The sequence below is a fragment of the Bubalus bubalis genome, chromosome 3 (assembly GCF_019923935.1).
Source record: "Bubalus bubalis isolate 160015118507 breed Murrah chromosome 3, NDDB_SH_1, whole genome shotgun sequence".
In the NCBI taxonomy this organism is placed as follows: domain Eukaryota; kingdom Metazoa; phylum Chordata; class Mammalia; order Artiodactyla; family Bovidae; genus Bubalus; species Bubalus bubalis.
In genome coordinates this window covers 151,210,933-151,233,788 of record NC_059159.1, presented here as the reverse complement: position 1 = coordinate 151,233,788, position 22,856 = coordinate 151,210,933, and the positions used below count along the sequence as shown (strand labels likewise).

Below are 22,856 nucleotides of genomic sequence, written 5' to 3'. Positions count from 1 at the left end.
ATAATTATCAGTTAATTATAGTATTCCCTGTGATACTTTATTCTGAAAAGTTATTTGGGCTTCATTTATATTCCATGTAGAAAGAAAATGGTTTTTCCTAATTTGTGTTAGGCAGTACATTTAAGTTAGTTTTGTTTTCCTTAACCTTAAGCTAAAGGTGAGAGAAAGTGACATCTCAGAGTACTGATTGCCAGAGCGTGGTCTGGGGACTGTTGCGGTTCCCTGAAGCATATTCATGAGCCTTATGAGATCAAAATTCATAGTAATCTTAAGGTATAATTTGCCTTTATCACTCTCATCCTTTCACAGTTATATACTGAGGTTTCCAAAGATCTGCATAGCTCAGTGAATATATTTTTGATACGAACAGAGTGCATGATGTTACCAAATCATGTATTGGTGAAAGATCCATTCAAAGACCAACAGGTTTTTTTTGGTTGTGGTAAAAAACACAAAACATTAAATTTACTACCATAACTGTTTTTAAGTGTACAGTTCAGAGGTATTAAGTATATTCACATTGTTACGGAATAGATTTCCAAATTTTTTTATTTTGCAATTCTTTCCTCATTAAACAACTCATTTCCCCCTCCCACCAGCCCCTGTACCCACCATCCTGTTTCTGTGAATTTGCTAACTTTAGGTACATCATAAGTAGAATCATGTTGTCTTGCTTTTTTGTGACTAGGTTCTTTCCCTTAGCATAACGTCCTCAAGGTTCATTCATGTTGTAGCACGTGACTTCCTTCTTAAGGCTGAGTAATATTCCATTGTATGTGTATACCACATTTTTTCCCCATTCATCCCTGATTGGACTCTTGGTGGGTTCCTTCTATCAGGGCTATTGTAAATAGTGCTGCTATGACATGGGTGTACAAATATGTCTAAAAGCCCTGCTTTCAGTTCTTTTGGGCTTACCCTGAAGTGGAATCATACAGCAGTTTTGTTTTGAGGTGCCTGTATACATACTGTTTTTCCATAGTGTTCATTAACATTTTACAGTCCCACCAATAGTGCATAAGGATTTCAATTTCTCATCTTCACCAATATTTGTTATTTTCTATTGGTTTTGATTTGAATTTTTTTTGATGATTAGTGATGCTAAGCATCTTTTTATATGCTTTTTGACCATTCATATGTCATCTTTGCAGAAATACCTATTCCTTTGCCCACATTTTTGATTGGATTATTTCAATTTGTTTTGTTTGTTGCAGAGTTATAGGAATTCTTTATGTATTCTTCAGACGAATTTTAATTTAAAAGTTTGACAGAAGGTTATTGATAATGATTTCAGATTCTACAGTGCAGTTAACCTTTAAGGAAAGCCAAGACTTGCTGAGTTTTGGTGTGATATCAGAGGAGAATATCTAGAATTATTTGAAAAGATGAATAAAATACTCTTTTTCAACAGCATATCTTTGTGATTTTAAAAGTCAACTAAAAGTACATGCAAAAAAGATTGAATATTGAAACAGATATGAGTCTAGCTAGCTGCCTGTTTCTAAAGCTAGATATATATTAAAATTTTGTTAGAAAATAGTTATTTTTCCTTAATGTATTTCTGTGGGTATCTTAAAATATCTTTAGATACATCATTTATAATTTTAAAAATAGTTGATACTGATATTTATCGTACATATAAACAAATACTCAAAAATTTTAGGAGTCCTGAGATCAGAAAGTTTGATACCTTCTGGTTTGGAGAAACTGGTGGGATTTTGCTTTAGTGTTGTGCAGCAGAGAATCTGTTATTTTTGGTAATTATTGCACATGTAAACAAAACTACCATTTGTGTTTATTAGAGTGTCTTTCTGATAAAATTGAATAGCAGTATCTTTAAACAAAAATAGAAGCTCTCATGAATGAGATAGAAGTGCCTTTTTTTTCCTTAAAGAATTATCTGAAATATGAAGAATGGACAAATCTTAACATCAATAGGCTCCTCCATAATTATCCCAGTGTTAAAAGAGAAAAGAAGCTTGTCATTTTTCACCTGTGTTCCTAACGACAATCTAGAACAACCTGCTTTTCCTCTGAAATAATTAATTCACACAGCAGTGTTGAACCCCTATGATCACAGTGGGATCGTATGATGGGATGATATATCATCATCATATGATAGGATGATCATATGATCATCATATGATCATCCCAGCCCCTACGATGGGAAAGGCCTCTGCTGTCATCACTGTGCAGTCTAAAAACAAGTAAACAAACATGTAAAACAAGATGATTATAGATAGTGGTGAATGTCCTTAAGAAATAAAACTCAAGTGACCGAGTGGTGGGGTGCTTTTCATAACATGGTCCTGGAGAGCCTCAGGGAGGACACCTGCTCAGGACGAGCCAGCCCCTGAGGATGTGGGGGTTGTGGTCAGCCCAAGGGCATCCCAGAAAAAGATGCCTATGCTGCTGAGGTGTATGTAGGCAGTAGGAGGAAGGTGACAGAACAGGAGGGCAGAGGACCAGCAGGGAATGAAGGCTGATGGGCTTTGGCTGTGGAGAAACAGATTGTTATTCAGATGATGAAAGGAAAATGCTGGAGTATTTTAAGCAAATGATTGACATAATCTGGTGTAACTGCCACAAATACCACTCTGATTACTGTAAAAAATAGATTGTAGGGGCCAGAGTAAAAACCTATGCCTTGAAGCTTAATATCTTGATTTTAATAAATGACCATTTTGTAAATGTAAAGGAAGGTGGGTAAAAGTTTTATAGGGACAATACTAATTTTGGAACTTTTCTGTAAGTCTATAATTATTAATAATTTAAAATAATTATTGTAACCAAAATACTTTATACCTTGAATAAACAACTAAAATTTTTAATTAAGTACAGTACCAAGAGAGATGAATTCAGAGAAAGAAAAACAGATTCTCTCAGTAACATGACTTCGGGGCATAGTAGTTCCGTGGAATCCATCCTGGGCTGGGTCAATAATGTGAATTTGGTGGTTGTCCTTTGTACAGCCCTCCACATGATTCTGAAGCCTGATAGTGTATTTCAGAATCATTTCTTTGAATAAGTTCAGTCTTCACAGTGCATATTTTGTAAACCATTGTTTGCTTTTTTTGTCCCTAGCAACATCTCGAATCAGTGATGCGCACCTAGCCGACACAATGATTGGCAAAGCAGTGGAGCACATGTTTGAGACAGAGGATGGCTCTAAAGACGAGTGGAGGGGAATGGTCTTAGCACGCGCCCCTATCATGAACACATGGTTTTACATCACCTATGAGAAAGATCCTGTCTTATACATGTACCAGCTCTTAGATGATTATAAAGAAGGCGACCTTCGCATTATGCCCGATTCTAGTAAGTATAAATCAACAGCTTTTACTTTTGATACTTCAAAAGGAATTTGAATTTCAAAACAAGGTCTTTGATTAATTCTTATGGAGATACATTTACAATTGTTAATTATTAGGGATAAGTGATTGTTTTAGTTAGGTTGTATAATTAATTATTCACCCTCTTGTCAAGAATATTTTCCTTTCCCTGTTCTGAACTTTGGGTTTTTATATGAATAGAATATATAATATAGGGTCCTTTGTAACTGGCTTCTTTCACTCAGCTTAGTGTTTTCAAGACTCATCCATGTTGTAGTGTGTGTCCATACTTCATTTCTTTTAATGCCCAAATACAACTCCATTGAATAGATACACTATATTTTGTGTATTCGTTTGTCTCTGAACTTGCCTTTTTGAATCTAGATATCCTGGTGGTAGTAAAATGATACCTCATTGTGATTTTGGTTTTCATATTTTTGATGACTAAAGTTGTCAAGTATCTTTTCTTGTATTACTGGCCTTTGGTGTGTCTTGTTTTGAGAAATCTATTCATGGCCTTGGCCTGTAGTTTCAGTTACGTTGTCTTTTTGTTACTGAGTTAGAGTCAGTAGTCTAGGTACAAGTCTCTTGTCAGATACATGACTTGCAGATACTTTCTCTTATTGTCAGAGTTGTCGTTGTACTTTCTTGATAGCCTTCTTTAAGTACAAAAGTTTTTAATTTTATGACATCCAAATTGTCTATTTTTCCTTCTGTTGCCCATGCTTTTGGAGTCATATCTAATAATCCCTTGCCAAGTCCAAGGTTATAAAGATTTATACCTCATGTCTTCTAGAAGCCTTGAATATGTTGGTCTTTAACTCTTACTTGGATTTTTGATACATTTTGAGTTAATTTTTGTTTATGATGTGATGTCAGGTCCAACTTCATTCTTTTAAGTTTTAAAATCAATAAGTGTGAATCTTCCTCCTTTTCTTTCAGAATTGTTTTAGCTGGTCTTTGCAATTTCATATAAATTTTAGAATCAGCTTGTCGGTTTCTGCAAAGAAGTCAGCTGAGATTGTGTTAGATATTACGTTGAATCTCTTGGTCAGTTTGGCATGAGAGTATTTCCATCTTAACAATGTTAAGCTATTGATCCATGAGCGTGGGGTGTTTTTTCATTCATTGAGATTTTTTTCTGTGAATAATGTTTTGTAAGTTTTGCACTTTTTACATGTATTTTCTAAGTTTTGCACTTTTTACATGTATTCCTAAGTATTTCATTCTTTTTGATGCTGTTGTGACTAGAATTATTTTCTTAATTCCAGTTTTAGGTGAGCCTTTTTTTTTTTTTTTTTTTTTTTTTAACTACTCAATAGCTTTTCCTCAAGCACATGAAGTCTTGGCCTTAGACAAATGTGTCCGATAGACAGTGGATATATGAGCAGTGTGCTATCCTCTCCTCATTTTTGTGTCTTTTTTTTTTTTAAGCTCTCCCTGTGAACATGCTGCTCAGTAAACCCACTCATGGTCATCTGGCCCTGACTTCTGCCTTCTTAGAGTTTTTTTTTTTTTTTTTTTTTTTAGTTTGTGTGTATCTGTTACAAATGTATAGTGGAAAGTGTTTATATAGGCAAGAATTTAGTAATGAGAACATTCCTTAAAAGCTTTTCTCCAACCTATATGAAATTTTTAACGTTTTTGTAGAGAAATGTCTAAAGCAGGTACTGTTGGCTTGGTAATAGAAGTTATGGGGTCACTCGCGCATTACCCATTGCCTGCACCGACCATGTCTGTATCCTCTCGCTCCTTTCTTCTGAACGGTATGCAAGTTTATTTGCTGTTAGAATCTGTGATGATGTTCTGATACAAAGAGCTCCATGGTGGCCTTTGTTTGACTCTCTTGCTTCTTCATTCATGGTTGCTATAAAACGTATGGCAGTCATGTATATGGGATTTCTTCATCCACATGAGGTGCCGTGAAAGTGTGGTAGGGTATGATGCTGCTACTTGATGGAAGAGCGCTATTGAAGAAGAGTTCAGCTTAGATTTCCTCTTTACTCCTCCAGAACTGATAACATGCTCATGTGGATTATTTGTATTATGTGAGATCAGAATTGCAGGTTCCGTATTATATCATTCAGTGAGAGCATTTATTATAATCAAAGAGCAAACTGCTGTTAATGTAAATTCAAGGTATGGTCCAGACCAAGATACATGTGGAAATTAAAAGGCGCACTGCTAACTAGTGTGTCAGGATGACTGGCATAAGCATGGACAACCGGGATACCTGGTCATCCTGCTTGAAGGCTCTCTGTTGCTCCATAGGAAAGGGTTCCAGTTTCTCAGGACCAGTAAGGGGTTTCTTAAAATAGAAATGTAACTGCCTGGTGCCATCCCCTTGCCAACCGCCTCTCCCCTTCGTACATTGTTTCTTTGTTATTGATAGTGATAATTTGCTCTCATTTTTATGTGTTTTCCTAGAATTTACAGAGTTCTTGTTAGGTCGTAGGGTGAGCAATGTTGTCCAACACTCAGATTTTCTTAGGGACTTTTAAAAAAAGTTCAGGTGCCCCATCCGTCCTCCGAGATATCAGTTGAGTTCACCTAGCACCTATTTTTATAGCATGAGAAATCTCTTTTATTTTGAAACTGGATTAGGAGGACCATGTGTAATGAAACAAAGTTGAGGGAGAAAAGCTTTAAGGAGTCCCAAGATAAGGCAGGGATTCTTAGGCATTTTAAGTGTGTAGTACATTCTCAGTAATCCCAGTAGGCATTGTCTGCTTTAAAATCATTTCAAAGTAAAGCAAGACTTTGTTTCACTAAAAGGAATTAGATTTATTATGTATTTTTGGCTGCATCAGGTCTTAGTTGTGGCATTCGAGATCTTCCTTGTGAAATGCGCAGGCTTCTCTCTGGTTGTGGTGTGCAAGCTCCAGAGCCTGTGGTCTCTAGTTGCAGCAGCCATGTGCTTTAGTTGGCCTATGACTTGTGGGATCTTTGTTACCCGACCAGAGATCAAACCTGCATTCCTTGCATTGGAAGATGGATTCTCAACCACTGGACCACCAGGGAAATCACCAGTGCAGACTTATTTTTAAGAAGTTATAAAACGCAACAATTGTAAATCAACCTCGTGGTTCACAGGTTAAAGCATCTGCCTGCAATGTGGGAAACCTGGGTTCGATCCCTGGGTCGGGAAGATCCCCTGGAGAAGGAAATGGCAACCCACCCCGGTAGTCTTGCCTGGAGAACCCCATGGACTGAGGAGCCTGGTGGGCTATAGTCCACAGGGTCACAAAGAGTTGGACACAACTGAGCAACTTCACTCACTCACTTATATGTCAATAAAATTTTTTTTTTTTTTAAGAAAGATATTATTATAGTTGACAACTGAACAACTTGGGGGTTGAGGCGGGGAACTGATCCCTCTGAGCAGTTGAAAATTTGCATGTAACTTATGGGCAGCCCTTCATTTCTGTGGTTCCTCTGTATCCATGAATTCAACCAACTGCAGATCTGTTTACTGTTGGAAGAAATCCCGGTATAAGTGGACCCATACAGTTCAAACTCCTGTTATTCAAGGGTGAACTGTATTTAGTTTTTTCTTGACCTTTTCTTTCTTTTAGTCCTTATTACTTCATTAGGTAACTATAGCTATAATTAAATATGAGCCAGAGGAATTTCTGGTTATGATTTTTGAAATTGTTTACATATCTAGATTTTTGTAAATAAAGTTCTGTTGGCACACAGTCACACCATTCATTTATGTGTCATCGGTGTCATCACAGATGTATCATCACAAAGAGATACAGCTGAGTAGTTGGTACAGAGACCATATGGCTTCAAGCCTGAAATATTTATTTGTTTGGCCATTGAAGAAAAAGTTCGCTGACTTTTGGTCTAGAAAATCAAAATGAGTGCAAGATACTAAAAACATTTTTAAAAATTATTAAAATATGTGAGTTGGTGTGTATCTAAAAACTGACTCTAAATTCTTTTTTTTTCCTCCCCTCTTTAAATATAGATGATTCACCTCCAGCAGAAAGGGAACCGGGAGAAGTTGTGGACAGCCTGGTGGGCAAACAAGTGGAATATGCCAAAGAAGATGGCTCTAAAAGGACTGGCATGGTCATTCATCAAGTAGAAGCCAAACCATCTGTCTATTTCATCAAGTTTGATGATGATTTCCATATTTATGTCTACGATTTGGTGAAAACATCCTAGATGTCATCACGAACTTTACCAAATTTGTGGAACTATTAAATGTATAATTTGTAGACATAAAGACTTGATTGCTTTCCAGTTTAATGAAAGCTTAAATGTCCCTGCGAACCCACAATCTCTGCCAGCAGAACTGGTTTTGTTCTGAATCGTACAGATTTATGTGAACACAAAGCATTTTGTGTAAGGAACTCCTTCCTCTTAAAAGAAGTCTGTCTGTTTGGAAGGGAGTTACAGGCAAGTCTGGTAAAAATTAAGCTAGTATCATAGTCATTTAAAACCGTAATAGATCTTATCCACTTTCCCCTTCACTCTTAACACTTATTCTGCTGCCACAATGCAAGCATAGTTTGGTTGCATTTTTGTTACTGCCTTTTTTTTTTTTTTTTTTAAAGATATATATGTATGTATATCTCTACCTATCTATATCTGTGTGTATACATATATAATATATATACACACACACACACAGATCTGTGTACACACACACACACACACACACACACACACTTCATTGGCAGTTCTTTGTGGATTGAGGTAGGAGTTAAGTAATTTTCTCCAGTTTAACAGGAGTGCTTGACTTTATATCACTGCTGTTTATTTAAAAATTAAATCTGGGCACAGGAAGAACATGGGGACATTCAGCTTGTGTTGAAAGTCAGAAGTTCAGAGCACCATTTCAATCCAGAGGGTTTAAACTGTAAATTCAAACATGAATCACTTGTGGATATTTAATGACCCACATTAGAATTTACAAAACAATTAGAAATCTAGGTAAAAGGCTGCCTTTAATTCTAAGCTTTGTACATTTTTTGTTTACATTTTTTTTAATCTTAAATACTTTTTTTAAAGCAAAGCCCAGGTACTTGGTCCACATTGTGTAATACAGGTGTGTTTTGGATGATGCATTTGGTCCACTATTTGTACAAATTAGTACTAGTCTGGGTTTTAGTACATGGATTTAAAAGGCAACAGTATATCAGTGGTTTATGTGTATTTGGTAGGTTCCTGGAAGAACATAGTACTTTTATATTAGAAATGTAAGAATGGCATTGTTGTCTTTTACCAAGTTCTCTCGGATCCCTTTGTTATTATTACTGTTATTACTGGTGTATGATTATGGTCAGAAGGCTTTTCCCCCTCAAAGAATATCTAGACAATTAACAGCTTAAATTCCTGACACCTTTTTTGGTGCTGTGTGTTCTTGCTCACGGTGTGCTGATAATGTGGATTCATTCCATGTGGTGGGTCCTGCCACATCAGGGTCGGTCACCTGCGCTGGCTTGTGGGTGTGACTGATAGCAGCCCTTAGCTGTTGAAACCTTCCCTGCAAGGTTATTTGAACTCAAATAGAACTGCAAAAGTGGTTCGTTTAGCAGCAAAACATCAGCCTATCACTTTGTTTTAGATGATCCCTGGCAGTTTGAAAGCTGGCTGGGAGAAAGATGGTTTGTGAAACCATCTTTCAACCTTGTAGAGGTTGAAAATCTTACCTAAGATTTGGGCAGAAAGCTTAAATACATAGGCTGGCAATCAAGCACCAGGTCTGTGACCCCTCTCATAGCTGTTCTTGATGTTAGTTTCAAGGCCATGCTGTACGTGGTTGGTATGATGCCCATTTTCGCTCTCAGGAAGGCTTTGCCTTGTTGTGCTGGGGTACGGTAACCTTGTGCACCATGTAAATCCAGCACCTGGTTCTCTGCAGTGTGCCCTCACCCAGGGTGGTCAGGGTGAGCTTCTCCATGCAGTGAGTATCTAGGTCTTAGGTGTTCCTTCTGTGGTTGAAACAAGTGTCACACTACAGAGCTGTCATCTGTTCTGCTGGTGGCTCTTGTAAGAGTTCCTGCATGTGAATCTCGAGGCTGAGCCCAGCTCCCCGAATCCAAGAGGACACGAATGGCCAAGAGAGTGGTGTCCAGTGTGCACTGCGTGAACAGGACACAGTGGCTGTAGGCTGAAAAACAAAGTCCTTTGGTGGTATCTTGAGGGTTGGATCAGTTGAAACAATTCTTGCATTACTTAATGACTTGCATTGTGGTTTTTCTGCAAGTACCTTTAGGAACTTTTAATATACCACATGATCTGCCACTGTCTAGATAAATGCGACATGTGATTTGTTATCATTATTTTAATCATTGTTCCATTTATTGCCTTTAGGGTTGAAGGAAGGGGAAGGGGTTTTATGTTGTTATTTTCCCTTTTTTTTTTTTTTTTTTCATTCTTTTTCTTTTGGTGGCTTAAACCACACTTCCTGATGCCGTGACTAACTCTGCTTCCCAGCTGAGTATTTCAGGCTTCGTTTAGGCTCATGTTTCAGATCTGCATGCGTTGCTTGCATTTTCCTGGTATCGGAATGTTGGTTCCTTGTTCTAGGAATACAACATTAATTTCCAAAATTATCATGGGACTTGTGACAACACAAGACATGAATCTCTGTATAAAATGTATTGGCCTTTCTCATTGACCTGCTATAGTATTATTGTGTCGTGTGTGTGCGTGTGTGATGTCTGGCTGCCACGTAAAGCTTCAAAGGAAGACCTTAAAAGCAGACCATCCTTTTTTGCATGCTCTATTCTAAGTAGAATGTTCAATGTAACTAACTAAAATTGCATGTTAAATATATTTAGGTTTTTTGTTTTCTATCTTTGTTTTTATTTGTTTTCAGTTTCTGTATATTTGCTTAACTGTGCTGTTTTAGTGGTTGTAGGATATAAATGCACTGGTGAAGCAAATGTAGTGCCAACGGAAGGTGATTTTCCTGTTGTGTATGTCTTGCAGCATTTGAAGGGACTGTGCATTCTTAAAACAATCACAGTTGCTTCTAAACCAGATTTCATTTCTATTATTGTTTTACGTGCCAAACCCCGAAGTGCATTGGGCTTGAATCTCTGAACGCTGTGGACCCATTAGAAGACTGTTTTGATTGTCACAAATTGTAGTGCCTGAAAACATTATTAAGCTGATTGTCTTAAAAAAAAGAAAGTTCTCCAAAGACAAAACAGGAATAATTATTATAACAGAAAACAATTATGGTTGAAATGTCTGTGGTTCCTTGGAAATGCTGCGCTTTTTGTATTTTCCATCATTAGTGCAGTTGAACGAATGTGTATAGTTCAGAGGTCTTCGTGTTCGCATTTTAAAATTAGGTAAATGACCTCATCTTTCAAGCTTGAATTCATTTTTAATTTTAATTTTATTTTATACAATGTGTAGACAGTTCCCTGTTCTCTGCATTTAGAAGTATAAACAATATAAAGCTGTTAATTCTGTAAGTAATTTTTATAATTATGATGTAACTCTATCCTATCCTTAAAACATTTAAAATAAACCCTTTATGTGCAACTTTTGACTGCAAATTTTGTGCTTATGAGCAGACTGTGATGTGTTAAACCTGCTTCTGTGAAAAGATTTTTTGAAGTTTGACTTGAAGATTTTAAGTAACCTTTTTCCCTCTTTTCACCAATGTAAATGTCAGGCATACATATAGGAACAAAAAGAAGTAGAATTTTTATTTGAATGGTAATTACTACTACCTAAAAAGAAAAGGGGCAATAATCAGTAGCCCCAATATATTATATAGTCCAAAGTATTAAACTTTGTGATTAGAAATTAAGAAATTTCAATTTATCATAAAATTTTAAATTTAAAAAGAATTTTTAAATAGGATAAAATAATGTGTTTTATACTTTCATATCTTTTCTTGCTGTAATTGCATATTGCTTTTATTAATACTTAAATACCAATTAGATTCTGTAGTGAAAAATCTTCATTTTAAGCACCAAGGCATATAAGTACTGAAACTGTATGTACTGTTTTATCTTCCTGGATAATTTTATCAGAGGAAAAAGTAGAATTTATGGTATTCCTACACTTAAATTAGATTTTTTTTTTTTTTTAATGTTACCCTGTTTGGCCCAAGGATCTGTGGTTAAAGGTGACGGGACAGGTCTTCCTGCTGGCAGAGTGGCGGGAGAGGCTTGGTGTGGCAGCCACAAGGGCCACTGCCAAGGCCATGGCCAGGGGGATGCAGGGTCACCTCTCAGGCTCTGGTGGGAGGAGCCACAGACAGATACAGGAAGGAGATGGACCTGGAAGCATAGGGTTCACCCTGAGCGAGATCTTATAGTCTTCTTGGAAGTAATCACTCATTGCAATAACTGAAGGTACAGCTCTGGAAATATTTTTTCCCCAAAATAACAAGGCAGGCTTAGTCTAAAAGTGGGCGGTTGCTGACTGATACTTGTAAACTGAAGAACTGCTTCTAAAGCAGTCACCACTGTAGGAGAATTGCAGGGGTGGGCTTACTTTCCATTGTTTCTTCATTTGGTACTGTCAGCTCTGTGATAATAAAAGCATTTGACACTAATAAAGCACTAGCAAAAGTGCTTAATAAGTACCTCACCAAGCACTTTCCACCCATTTCTTTTAATGCTTTTTGTTTTGGTTGTGTGTTTTGTTTTGCTGTTGGCGTGTGTGTGTGTGTGTGTGTGTGTGTGTGTGTGTGTGTGTGTGTATGTTGCCATGCCACACAGCGTGTGGGATCTTAATTCCCCAACCAGAGATTGAACCTATCCCCCCTGAAGTGGAAGCACTGAATCTGAATTGCTCAACTGCCAGGGAATGCCCTTCATTTCATTCTTAATCCTGTGAAGAAGGCATGATGTTTTTTCATGTTGTGCTGATGTAAAAGAGATGAGGGTGGGGTCCCTTGTACAGGATTACAGAAGCGAATGAAACTCAGACCCCCAACACTGTGCCAAGGCTCAAGCTGCTTCATTCTTGCATCAGAATTAAATTACTTCAGTGGAGTGATTAAGTCACTATAATGTAGAAAGCTATATCTCTTTATAGTGAGAATTATAACCCAAAATGATAGCTAATAAAAGATACAAAAATATCTATTATTTAGAGAGAGATTATATGGGAAATATTTTAAGAATTTCCAACACAAGGATGTACTATTTTATATTTTCAAGACACTTCAAACATCATTAAATTAATACTCCTATTAAACCTGGACTCCTATCTAATTAGAGTAATTAGTTTTTCATTCATATATATATATATAGTTCTTTGGTTGCTGAATTTATATGTAGTTCTCAAGTTCTTAGGCTGCTGAATTTCAGAAGATTAAATGAGTCTGTAAACTGTTTCTCCAGACATTCTTAGATAGTCTCTGTCCTTACATTGTCCATAAAACTCATAGGTTTTGGTAACTCAGTGGCAGATGGTTTTGGGGTACTGCCTTGGCACATTATTTTGCTTAAAATGACATTGCATTCTTTCTGCTTAATTTTTATGTGAAGGGCACTGGACCAGGTGGTGTTTTGACACCAGTCAGCTCTAGTGATAGCAACCCGGAAGTTTGGGGCCTTTCCATGCATTTCTTTTTTGTGTTGGCTGTTAACAGTAGGTGAGTAGGCTGCCATGTGTGCTGTTAGGCACGTGCCTGCTTCTGTTTTCATCTCCATCATCCTCCATTACTTTCAGCTTACGCCTTGAAAATTCATCCTCTGGGAAAACATAAGAGCTTGAAGTACCATGTGAACTACCTGGAAATCCTTTACAGGATTGGCATATTACATAGGGCTTTTGAATTCTGTGTCTTCATGTTGGAACCAGAGCAGATCATGATGTGAAAAGTAGAGAAGGAAGACTGTTTTAAACCCTTGACATTAACATAAAGAGTTAACAACTGAACTGAAGATCAAAATCCAGCATTCTAAATTGTCTTCAAATATTGATTGTGAAAGTAGCTTTAAAGCTTTTGCCTTGCATTTGTCTCCTAAAGGATCTATAAGAAATCTGGACGTGACTGCTAGTACACTGTGCACTTTCCCACTAGAAAAGCAAGGAGAGTAGTCCCTGGTGACCCAGGCTTTTCTCACAGGAGTTAGACTTTGTGGTGGACTCTCTGTGTGCCTGATTTATGGGGGACCTATTTTGAGCAAAGTACTGCTTCGTGTCCTGTAGTATCATGGCTAAGTAGTTTTAACCACTGAATTTGTCTTTATTCCAAATCTGATCTGTCACACTAGAAGGACAAGGTTGTGGTCGTTTTCAGACCAGTCCAGCAGAGGAGAGCAGTGAAAAACGTCTCAAGGGATGGAGTCCACGGTCTGCATTGTCCTACAACCAGAATCACTGCTTCTGATCAGTTTGTAAGGGGGAGATCACACAGAGCACAGGAATCTTAACACCCATTACTGGATGTCTCTTGAATTCACAAGCATTTGTTTAAAAAAAAAAAAAAAAAAAAGGCTGTGTCACTGACCCTTTTTAAAAATTTGATAATTGTGGTTTTTTAAAAAGGGCCATGCTCTGCTCAGATTACATGTGGTAGACCAGTGGAGGATTTTTTTCTGCTACTGCTCTGCATATTATATGTATCAGCTCAGGCTGCTGTAACAAACACCACAGACCCCGGGGCTTAATAAACAATAGTCATTTGTTCTCTCAGTTCTGGAAGCTGAAAGTCCATGGTTGAGATGTCAGCAGGCTGGTTTCTTCTGAGGCCTTAATTTTTGGCTTGCAGACATGTTCTCTCCTTCCATCTTCACATGGTGTTCCCTTTGTCCATGTCCTGATCTTTTCTTGTAAAAACGTCAGTCACATTGGATTAGGGTCCACTGTTAACCACCTCATTTAACCTTAACTGCTTATTTAAAGGGTTTCCCTCGTGGCTCAGACTGTAAAGAATCGGCCTATAATGCAGGAGACCCAGGTTTGATCCCTGGGTCGGAAAGTTCCCGAGAGGGCAGTGGCAACCCACTCCAGTATTCTTGCCTGGAAAATTCCATGGCCTATTTAAAGACCCTGTCTCCAAATACAGTCACACTTTGAGGTGCCAGGTAAATTTTGAGGGAATGCCATTCAATTCCGTAGCACCATGTTGGATTTTCTTATTGTTAAACTTACAATGGAAAAGAAATCTTATTGGGAGGGCATTATTTTTGACAGTCTACTAATTTAAAAATTAATACTAATTCTGGTTTTATATAATAGAGATGGATAAATTCAGTGTACTAAAAAGAGCATTAAAAGAAGAACCAAATCTGAGTTCTAGTCGCTCACTTTCTACTGGTGTGAACTTCGGCAGATTACTTAGCCTTTGTACCTTCTTTTCCTCATCTAGTTAGGCAGAATCCTGCCCTACACACTGAAGATGCCTGTGAGTTTCCGATGATGCAAACCTGAGCCTGATGCAGGAAGGACGAGTCCCTTTTGTGCTGGGATTTCATTGAGTGGCAGAGCCTCACACAGGCAGTGGCTCTGTCCTTTCAGGCATTGCCATGTTTTGCTTTGATTTTATAATCTTTGAGATCCTAAGTTTAGTTTCACTTATATAACGTCAGTTGGGAAGATTTCCGTTTTTATGTTTTTTCAGAACACTAGCATCTCCCAGCATATGTAAAAATTGTTATAAAAAGCACTGCTGAAGGGTTAGTGGCTGTTCCGTGTTTTCCATTTTATTGTGACTGAGAGGTAGACTATGAAGGTAATCTTGATGGATAAAGCTTTACTTATGTTCTCACATTGTCATAGGGTTCATGAACATTGAACTGCCTCCTCAGTGCTTTTGTTAAACGTGGTGCTAGAGGTTTGCGGTGTCAGCCGGGAGCCCGGTTCAGAGTAATTTAAACAGCGTCCACTCTCAGAATGATTTGCCGCCTATGAGGGGAGATGTGTCTTTAAACCAGGATAGTTAGGCTCCATGAAATGTAACTGTTACGTGCAATAGAGTAAGGACCACTATCCTCCCTCCCACCCCAGGCGAGGCCTTGGTTCACTGTGTCTTCAATCACCACCGTTGCTTTTTCTCTAATATGGTCTGAAATCGGTCCCTCTTTGGAGAGGTTTTAAAAGTTAATTATGTTTCTGCATGGTCGCGGGGGTGGTGTGGAGATTTATGGGTATTAAAATTCACCTTAGTGTTTGACATCCCATCATTAATTTCTGGTATGGATTTTTAACATTGGGTCTCTTACACTCTAAGTAATGCCAACAGCTTTATTTAAACTGCAACAGAATTTCATTTTCTTTTCATGGGTGCTAAAAGAAATGACCCTCAAGATTGTGAGAATGGTAGCTGGCAGCTGGTACATAACTGTGCCATTGCCTGTGTTCTTCTGTGGGGCACCTGGGAAGTGGTTGAGGGTGTGTTTTGTCCTTCTGAGAGAGTGAAGACAGCAGGCTGCTTTCTTCTAAAGGGTTAACGTTTAGGGAACATTCTAGACCTTTGGTCTAGAAGTTATAACTGGAGGTGAGGGTTTATACAGACTTGAGAGTGAAATTTCAAATGTTGCTATGTTGTGTTTATTATAACCTGTCGTAAGTCAGTTCTAAACTAATTCAGCTTTAATACTCTTCAGATAGTAGTAGAAATATACGTTTGCCTGTAGTATATTTTGTAAATGTGGATAATATACAAATAATTTCATAAGATACCTAAAATACTGTATAGAACAAAACAGGTATACATTGTTACTTTGCCCTTGAAAATTCTCCACCCTTCAGTGCATTTTTAAGTCTCCTGTGGAAAATTGCTCTTTTTAAAAAAAAATTTTTTTTTAATTAATTTTGATTGGAGGATAATTACTTTACAATATTGTGATGGTTTTTGCCATACATCAGCATGCATCAGCCACAGGTATACATGTTTCCCCCCATCCTGAACCTACTTCCTTTCCCACCCTATCCCTCTGGGTTGTCTTGTCTCTTTTCAGATGATATAAATTGATACAGTGTACTGCCACCTCAGAGAGACACTTCTCTGATATGACTCCTAAAACTTGTGATCACTGTTACATGGTTAAATTCACCAGTGCATGAGTTTTATGGTGGTTATAAGTTGGGACTTTGGGGGACACTGTGGTTCAGCAGCTGGACCTTACAATGTAAATTCACAAGGCCTAACAGAATTAGCATTGGGCAGATATCTGCACTCTGCTCTCTGTTCTGTTTGAAAATATCTCTGTGCTGTTTCTTTCTTTGCATGATTTTTTTTTTTAAACATCTCTGAACTTCTCATTTGTTTATACAGAATAAGTTATGATTTCCCGTTCGTTAGGAAAGGGTAACTTTTTTTTTTTTGCAAAAATACCTCAGAATAAGTGACCTTATTTAAACTATGACATTTAAACTAGTAGAGTAATTTGGATAGCAATTAGCTTGTATCTGTTCTAAGTATTACTACATCTCAGGCTTCCCACTGCTCACCTGGTTCAGCAAGTTGCCTTATGTCAACGATTACCTTGGCTGATGAACATGAAGTTTATGAAGGTGTTGTTCCTAACCAGTGTCATCCCTACTAGGCTGTGCCCCATGGAGTAGCTTCCAACTGCCATATAAGCATTTTAGTTCTCTGTGACACTAAAGAAGGGTGTGGTGTAACTTTTAGGATGAGAAAACAAAATGCAAATTGCAGCATGTTCTCAGTCAGAAGTCTCCCAGCCAACCACCATTGGCCAACAGACTGCTAATGCATTGCAATCCGCTAGGGCTGTTACTGCCCAGCCTCCTCCAGCCAAGGGCTTTCTGCGAGGTAGCAGGACAAACTCGTGTTCCTTGTTCCAGCAGGATTTGTTTGGCTGTGGTCAGGACCTGCCTGGTTGGGTTGTCATACCTGTGCTTCTCAGGTTTTACACACCCTTTATAATTTTATCGTGAGGTGCAAAGTTAGATTTCAAGTTACTTACCATTACTATCAGAAAAATCCAAAATCTTTCCCTCAGTTTCTGTGTCTTTGTAATTTAAAATATTCTAAAATTGTTTGTCATTTGTTTCCATAGTGCTTAAAACCGTTCTGATTTCACACGGAATAAGGGTAAAAGGCATGATTTTTTGTCTAGATGCCATCTTACTACAGTAGCTCTGTTTTCTTACCTCTCTCTCCTTTGGAGAAAAGACCAACTTTACCTGCATTATCTTTCTGATCTGGGAGAATTTACTGGATTTCAAAACATTTTAAATATTTTGAGGAGAGAAACTATTAAAATGGGACCTTTGTGTACCCGTTTTTTAAAATATTTTCATTATACTGTAGAAAGCATCCTAGGTTTGACGTAGTTTTTATGCTCCTTTAGCACTGAACTGAATTAGAAATTTTTCAAAATTTATTTGAAGCTTTTACTCTGAGACTGATTGTTAATTTTCCCAAGAAAATTAAGTTTGTTTTGTACCTAACCATATTAACAAAATTCCTTTGCACTTTGTAGAAACCATAGTTTCCATAAATTAGATGTACCTTTATTTTTATTTTTCAGGGTCATGTTAATATAATTTTGTGCTTAATTTATTTACTTTTTATGATCTTTAAAGGCGAGATTTTAAGATTCTTGTGTCACAGATTTTTTCAGATAGTGAAGTCCTATCTAGTTCCTTGGGAAGTACTATCCAGAGTATCCTTTTGAAAGAGTTCTGGTGTGAGTTATTTTGAGCAGAAAATCCCCCCAAAAGGGAAGTATATGAAAGTATGGTACTGGAAAAAGGAGTAAGCTAATACAGTGCCTAGGTTACTTTTATGTGTTAGAAGAAACACTCTGAGCAGATCCATCTCAGGTTCACCCGAGAGTCCCATCTTTAAATGGCTCTCCACCTCAGGCTGCCTGCCAGCTCCCGAGTGCCTGACAAATGTGTGTGAAGCTGCGTGCTTGGGCAGAGGCCCACAGTGGAGTCGGGAGGGCCTCCATTAGGCCTCTCGCTGCCCGCAGGGCATGTCCATAACACTGTGACTGTGTCACTAAGGGTCGGTGCTCTCACCTGTCATCCCTCACTGCATCCGTCAAGTCGAGGGAGCAGCCCAGGCCTCAAGGGCCAGTGGTGAGTGCAGTCCCTGGTAAAGAGATTGTGTCCTGTCTGCGGGACATTGAGATGGCACTCACATCTCAGGTCACAATATCCACCTACCCCCAACTTCTTCCTGGAAGGAGGAGTAGCGAGATAATTGCTCTCTTTGCACAAAGATCAGTTGTGTAACCACTGTCTCAGTTGCACTCCTATTGTGAATGGTCAGGAGGCCCTGGAAGAAAATGGTCATAGACAAAATGCATCAAGTGCAAATCCCAAGTGACCATAGTGGACTTACAGCTTTGAGAGACGGTCCTCCCTGACTGTTAATGGAGAATGTGTGTGATGGTGGGTTTGTTGTGGCAGCTATGCACACTTCACATTTTTCAATGTGGGAATTCTTTCTCTGAGTGGTGCCTGTGAAGGCCAGTGAGGATCTAATAGCTCCCTTTCACCTTAGTACCACACATTGGTGACCAGGATTGCAGAGAAAAGAGCAGCTACCCAGCCCCAGGTTGCCTGTTGGAGCTGATGGCTAAGCAGGTACACTTACTGTGATGAAATGTTGGCTGATGCAACCATTTTCTCTCACACAAATTAGTCCCGAGTCTCTTAGTGCTTTTATTTCCCTAGCCCTAGAGTGAAAACCACAATCACAGAAAACTAACCAAAATGATCACATGGATCACAGCCTTGTAAAACTCAATGAAACTACGAGCCATTCTTTGTAGAGCCACCAAAGATAGATGGGTCATGCTGCAGAGATCTGACAAAACGGGGTCCACTGGAGAACGGAATGGCAAACTACTTCAGCATTCTTGCCTTGAGAAGGCCATGAACAGTATGAAGAGGTGAAAATATATGACACTGAGAGATGAATCCCCCCAGCTAGGTAGGCGTCCACTATGCTACTGGGAAAGAGTGGAGAAGTAGCTTCAGAAGAAATGAAGAGGCTGAGCAAAAGCAGAAATGATGCAGTTGTGGATGTGTCTGGTGGTGGAAGTAAAGTCTGATGCTGTAAGGAATAATAATATTGCATGGAAACCTGGAATGTTAGGTCCACGAATCAAGGTAAATTGGAAATGGTCAAACAGGAGATGGGAAGAGTGAGCATCAACATTTTAGAAATCAGTGAACTAAAAAGGATGGGGCTGGGTGAGTTTAATTCAAATGACAATTATATATACAGCTGTGGGCAAGAATCCCTTGGAAGATTGGACTAGCCCTCATAGTCCGCAAAAGAGTATCAAGTGCAGTATTTCCATGCAGTCTCAAGAGTGACAAAAAGATCTCGGTTGTTTCCAAGGCAAAACCAACATGACAGTTAGCCAAGTCTATGTCCCAACCACTAATGCTGAAAAAGTTGAAATTGAACAGTTCTGTGAAGACCGACAAGATCATCTAGAACTAACACAAAAAAAGATATCCTTTTTATCATAGGGGACTTCACTGCAAAAGTAGAAAGTCAAGAGACCTGGAATAATAGGCAAATTTGGCCTTGGAGTACAAGATGAAACTGGGCGAAGGCTAATAGTTTTGCCAAGAGAATGCGCTGGTCATAGGAAACACTCTCTTTCAACAATAGAAGGGACGACCCTACACATGGAAATCACCAGATGGTTCATTCCAAAATCAGATTGATTATATTCTTTGTAGCTGAAGATGGAGAAGCTGTATACAATAGGCAAAAACAAGACTAGGAGCTGACTATGGTTCAGATCATGAGCTCCTTATTGCAATATTGAGACTTCAAGTAGAGACAACCACTAGGCAATTCAAGTGTGACCTTAATCAAATTCCTTATGATTACACAGTGGAGGTGATGAATAGATTCAAGGGATTAAATCTGATAGAGTGCCTGAAGAACTATGGACAGAGGTTCGTGACATTGTATAGGAAGTGTTGACCAAAACCATTCCCAAGCAAAAGAAATGCAAAAAGGCCAAATGGTTGTCTGAGGAGGCCTTACAAATAGCTGAGAAAAGAACAGAAGTGAAAGGCAAAGGGGAAAAAGATATACCCATCTGAATGCAGAGTTCCAAAGAATAGCAAGGAGTGATAAGAAAGCATTCCTCATTAATCAATGCAGAGAAATAGAGGAAAATAATAGAATGGGACAGACTAGAGATCTCTTAAATTAGAGATACCAAGGGAACATTTCATGCAAAAATGGGCACAATAAAGGACAGAATCAATGTGGGCCTAATAGAAGCAGAAGATACTAAGAAGAGGTGGCAAGAATATACAGAGGAGCTATAAAAAAAGTCTTAACGAACCAGATAACCACAATGGTGTGATCACTCACCTAAGAGCTCTCAGACATCCGGGAATGTGAAGTCAAGTGGGCCTTAGGGAAGCATTACTAGGAACAAAACTAGTAGAAGTGAAGGAATTTCAGCTGAGCTATTTCAAATCTAAAAAGATGATGCTGTGAAAGTGCCGCACTCAATATGCCAGCAAATTTGGAAACTTAGTAGTGGCCGCAGGACAAGAAAAGGGCAGTTTTTATTCCAATCCTAAAGAAGGGCAATGCCAAAGAATGTTAAAACCACACAGTTGCGCTCATTTCACATCACATGTTAGCAAGGTAATGATCAAAATCATTTAAGCTAGGTTTCAACAGTACGAGAAGTGAGAACTTCCAGATGTACAAGCTAGGTTTAGAGAAGGCAGAGGAACCAGAGATCAAATTGACATCTGTTAGATAACAGAGAAAGCAAAGGAATTCCAGAAAAACACCTATTTCTGCTTCATTGACTATGCTAAATTCTTTGTGTGGATCACAACAAACTCTGGAAAATTCTTCAAGAGATGGGAATAGTGGACCACCTTACCTGTCTCCTGAGAAACCTATATATAGCAGGTCAAAAAGCAACAGAACTGGACATGGAACAACAGACTGGTTCCAACTTGGGAAAGGAATACAACGAGGCTGTATATTGTCACCCTGTTTAATTTCTATGTTGAGTACATCTTGCAAATTGCCACGCTGGATGAAGCACAAGCTGGAATTAAGATAACCGGGAGAAATATCAACAACCTCAGATATGCAAATGACACCACCCCTACGGCTGAAAGCGAAGAGGAACTAAAGATCCTCTTAATGAAGGTGAAAGAGGAGAGTGAAAAGGCTGGCTTAATACCCAACATTCAAAAAACTAAGATCGTGGCATCCAGTCACATTATTTCATGGCAAATAAAAGGGAAAAAAGTGGAAACAGTGGCAGACTTATTTTCTTGGGGTCCAAAATCACTGTGGATGGTGATTGCAGCCATGAAATGAAAAGATACTCACTCCTTGGAAGGAAAGCTATGACAAACCTAGTCAGCGTTTTAAAAAGCAGAGACAAAACTTTGCTGACAAAGGTCCATCTAATCAAAGCTATGGCTTTTACAGTAGTCATGTATAGATGTGAGAGTTGGACCATAATTCAAAGTCCAAGAGTTGGTGAAGGCGTTTCAGAGTCAGACATGTTAGCAACTGAACAACAACGATTTCTTCAGCTGAGCGCCAAAGAATTGATGCTTTCGAATTGTGGTGCTGGAGAAGATTCTTGAGAGTCCCTTCAAAAGCAAGGAGATCAAACCAATCATCGCTAATAGAAATCAACCCTGAATCATTCCAGTCATTCATCATTGGAAGGACTGATGCTGAAGCTGAATCTCCTATACTTTGGTCACCAGATGCGAAGAACTGAGTCATTGGAAAAGATCCTGATACTGGGAAGGATGGAGGGCAAGAGGAGAAGGTGGCAGCAGAGGATGAGATGGTTGGATGGCATCATCAACTCAGTGGACATGTGTTTGAGCAAGCTCTGGGAGGTAGTGAAGGACAGGGGAGGCTGCCGTGGTGAAGTTCATGGGGTTGCAAAGAGTTAGACATGACAGCAACTGAACAGTTTCTGCATGTGCTACTTTATGAGGTTTCTCCATATCAGTTTCCAGTTGCTGTCATTGCAAGGGAATTCCTCCACAGTCATAACTGGGAACACCTTGCTATTCCTCTTGGGCATTTTGCACGTTCTTTGCAGTCTGCCCCTGCATCCTGGTGTTTCCACGGCCTGGATGTTTTACTCAATAAGTTAGTGGTCGGCTAATGCCACCCACAGCCTTGACCTCAAGGGCAGTGACCGCCAGTTCCTCATTTCTTCTCAGGTTTGGGTGTGCTTCCTCCTTCAAGATCCAGACAAGAAAGACAGCTGCATCCAGATGCAAAGGGAAGAGAGCCACCTTCCACGTTCCAGTGGGACTTCCGGTCCATTCTTTGTTGTTACTGTTACTCAGTCCCTGCGTCATGTCTGCCTCCGTGTGACCCCATGAACTGCAGCATGCCACGTTTATGGGAGATCACCTCTAGCTTCTGCTGACTGCACTTTGCCATGAGAACTTTTAGCGTGCACCATGTGTCCCAAAATGTGTCGTGTTTCATGAAAACCGAAGCTCTAAGTAGAATGCCCACACTCTAATGAAGACAAATGTTCATGCTTAGGAACTGGTTGCCATCTTTCACAGCATAGGAACATAAGACTTTGAGTCCAAGGGAAAAGGCAGCCAGGTGATACCCAT

At 38.9% G+C, this 22,856-nt stretch overlaps 1 protein-coding gene across 4 annotated transcripts in view; it reads left to right on the top strand.

The window, feature by feature from the left end:
* SPIN1 (spindlin 1) overlaps nt 1–10,844 on the top strand; it is an 80,745-nt gene extending 69,901 nt beyond the window's left edge. For all 4 annotated transcript variants that reach the window (XM_025282129.3, XM_025282126.3, XM_025282128.3 and 1 more), the window contains 2 exons: nt 3,085–3,318; nt 7,306–10,844. In XM_025282129.3, coding sequence (XP_025137914.1) covers nt 3,085–3,318; nt 7,306–7,505 — 434 coding nt within the window. In that variant the 3' untranslated portion in view covers nt 7,506–10,844. The remainder of the gene's footprint in view (nt 1–3,084; nt 3,319–7,305) is intronic.
* The last annotated feature ends 12,012 nt before the right edge of the window (nt 10,845–22,856 follow it).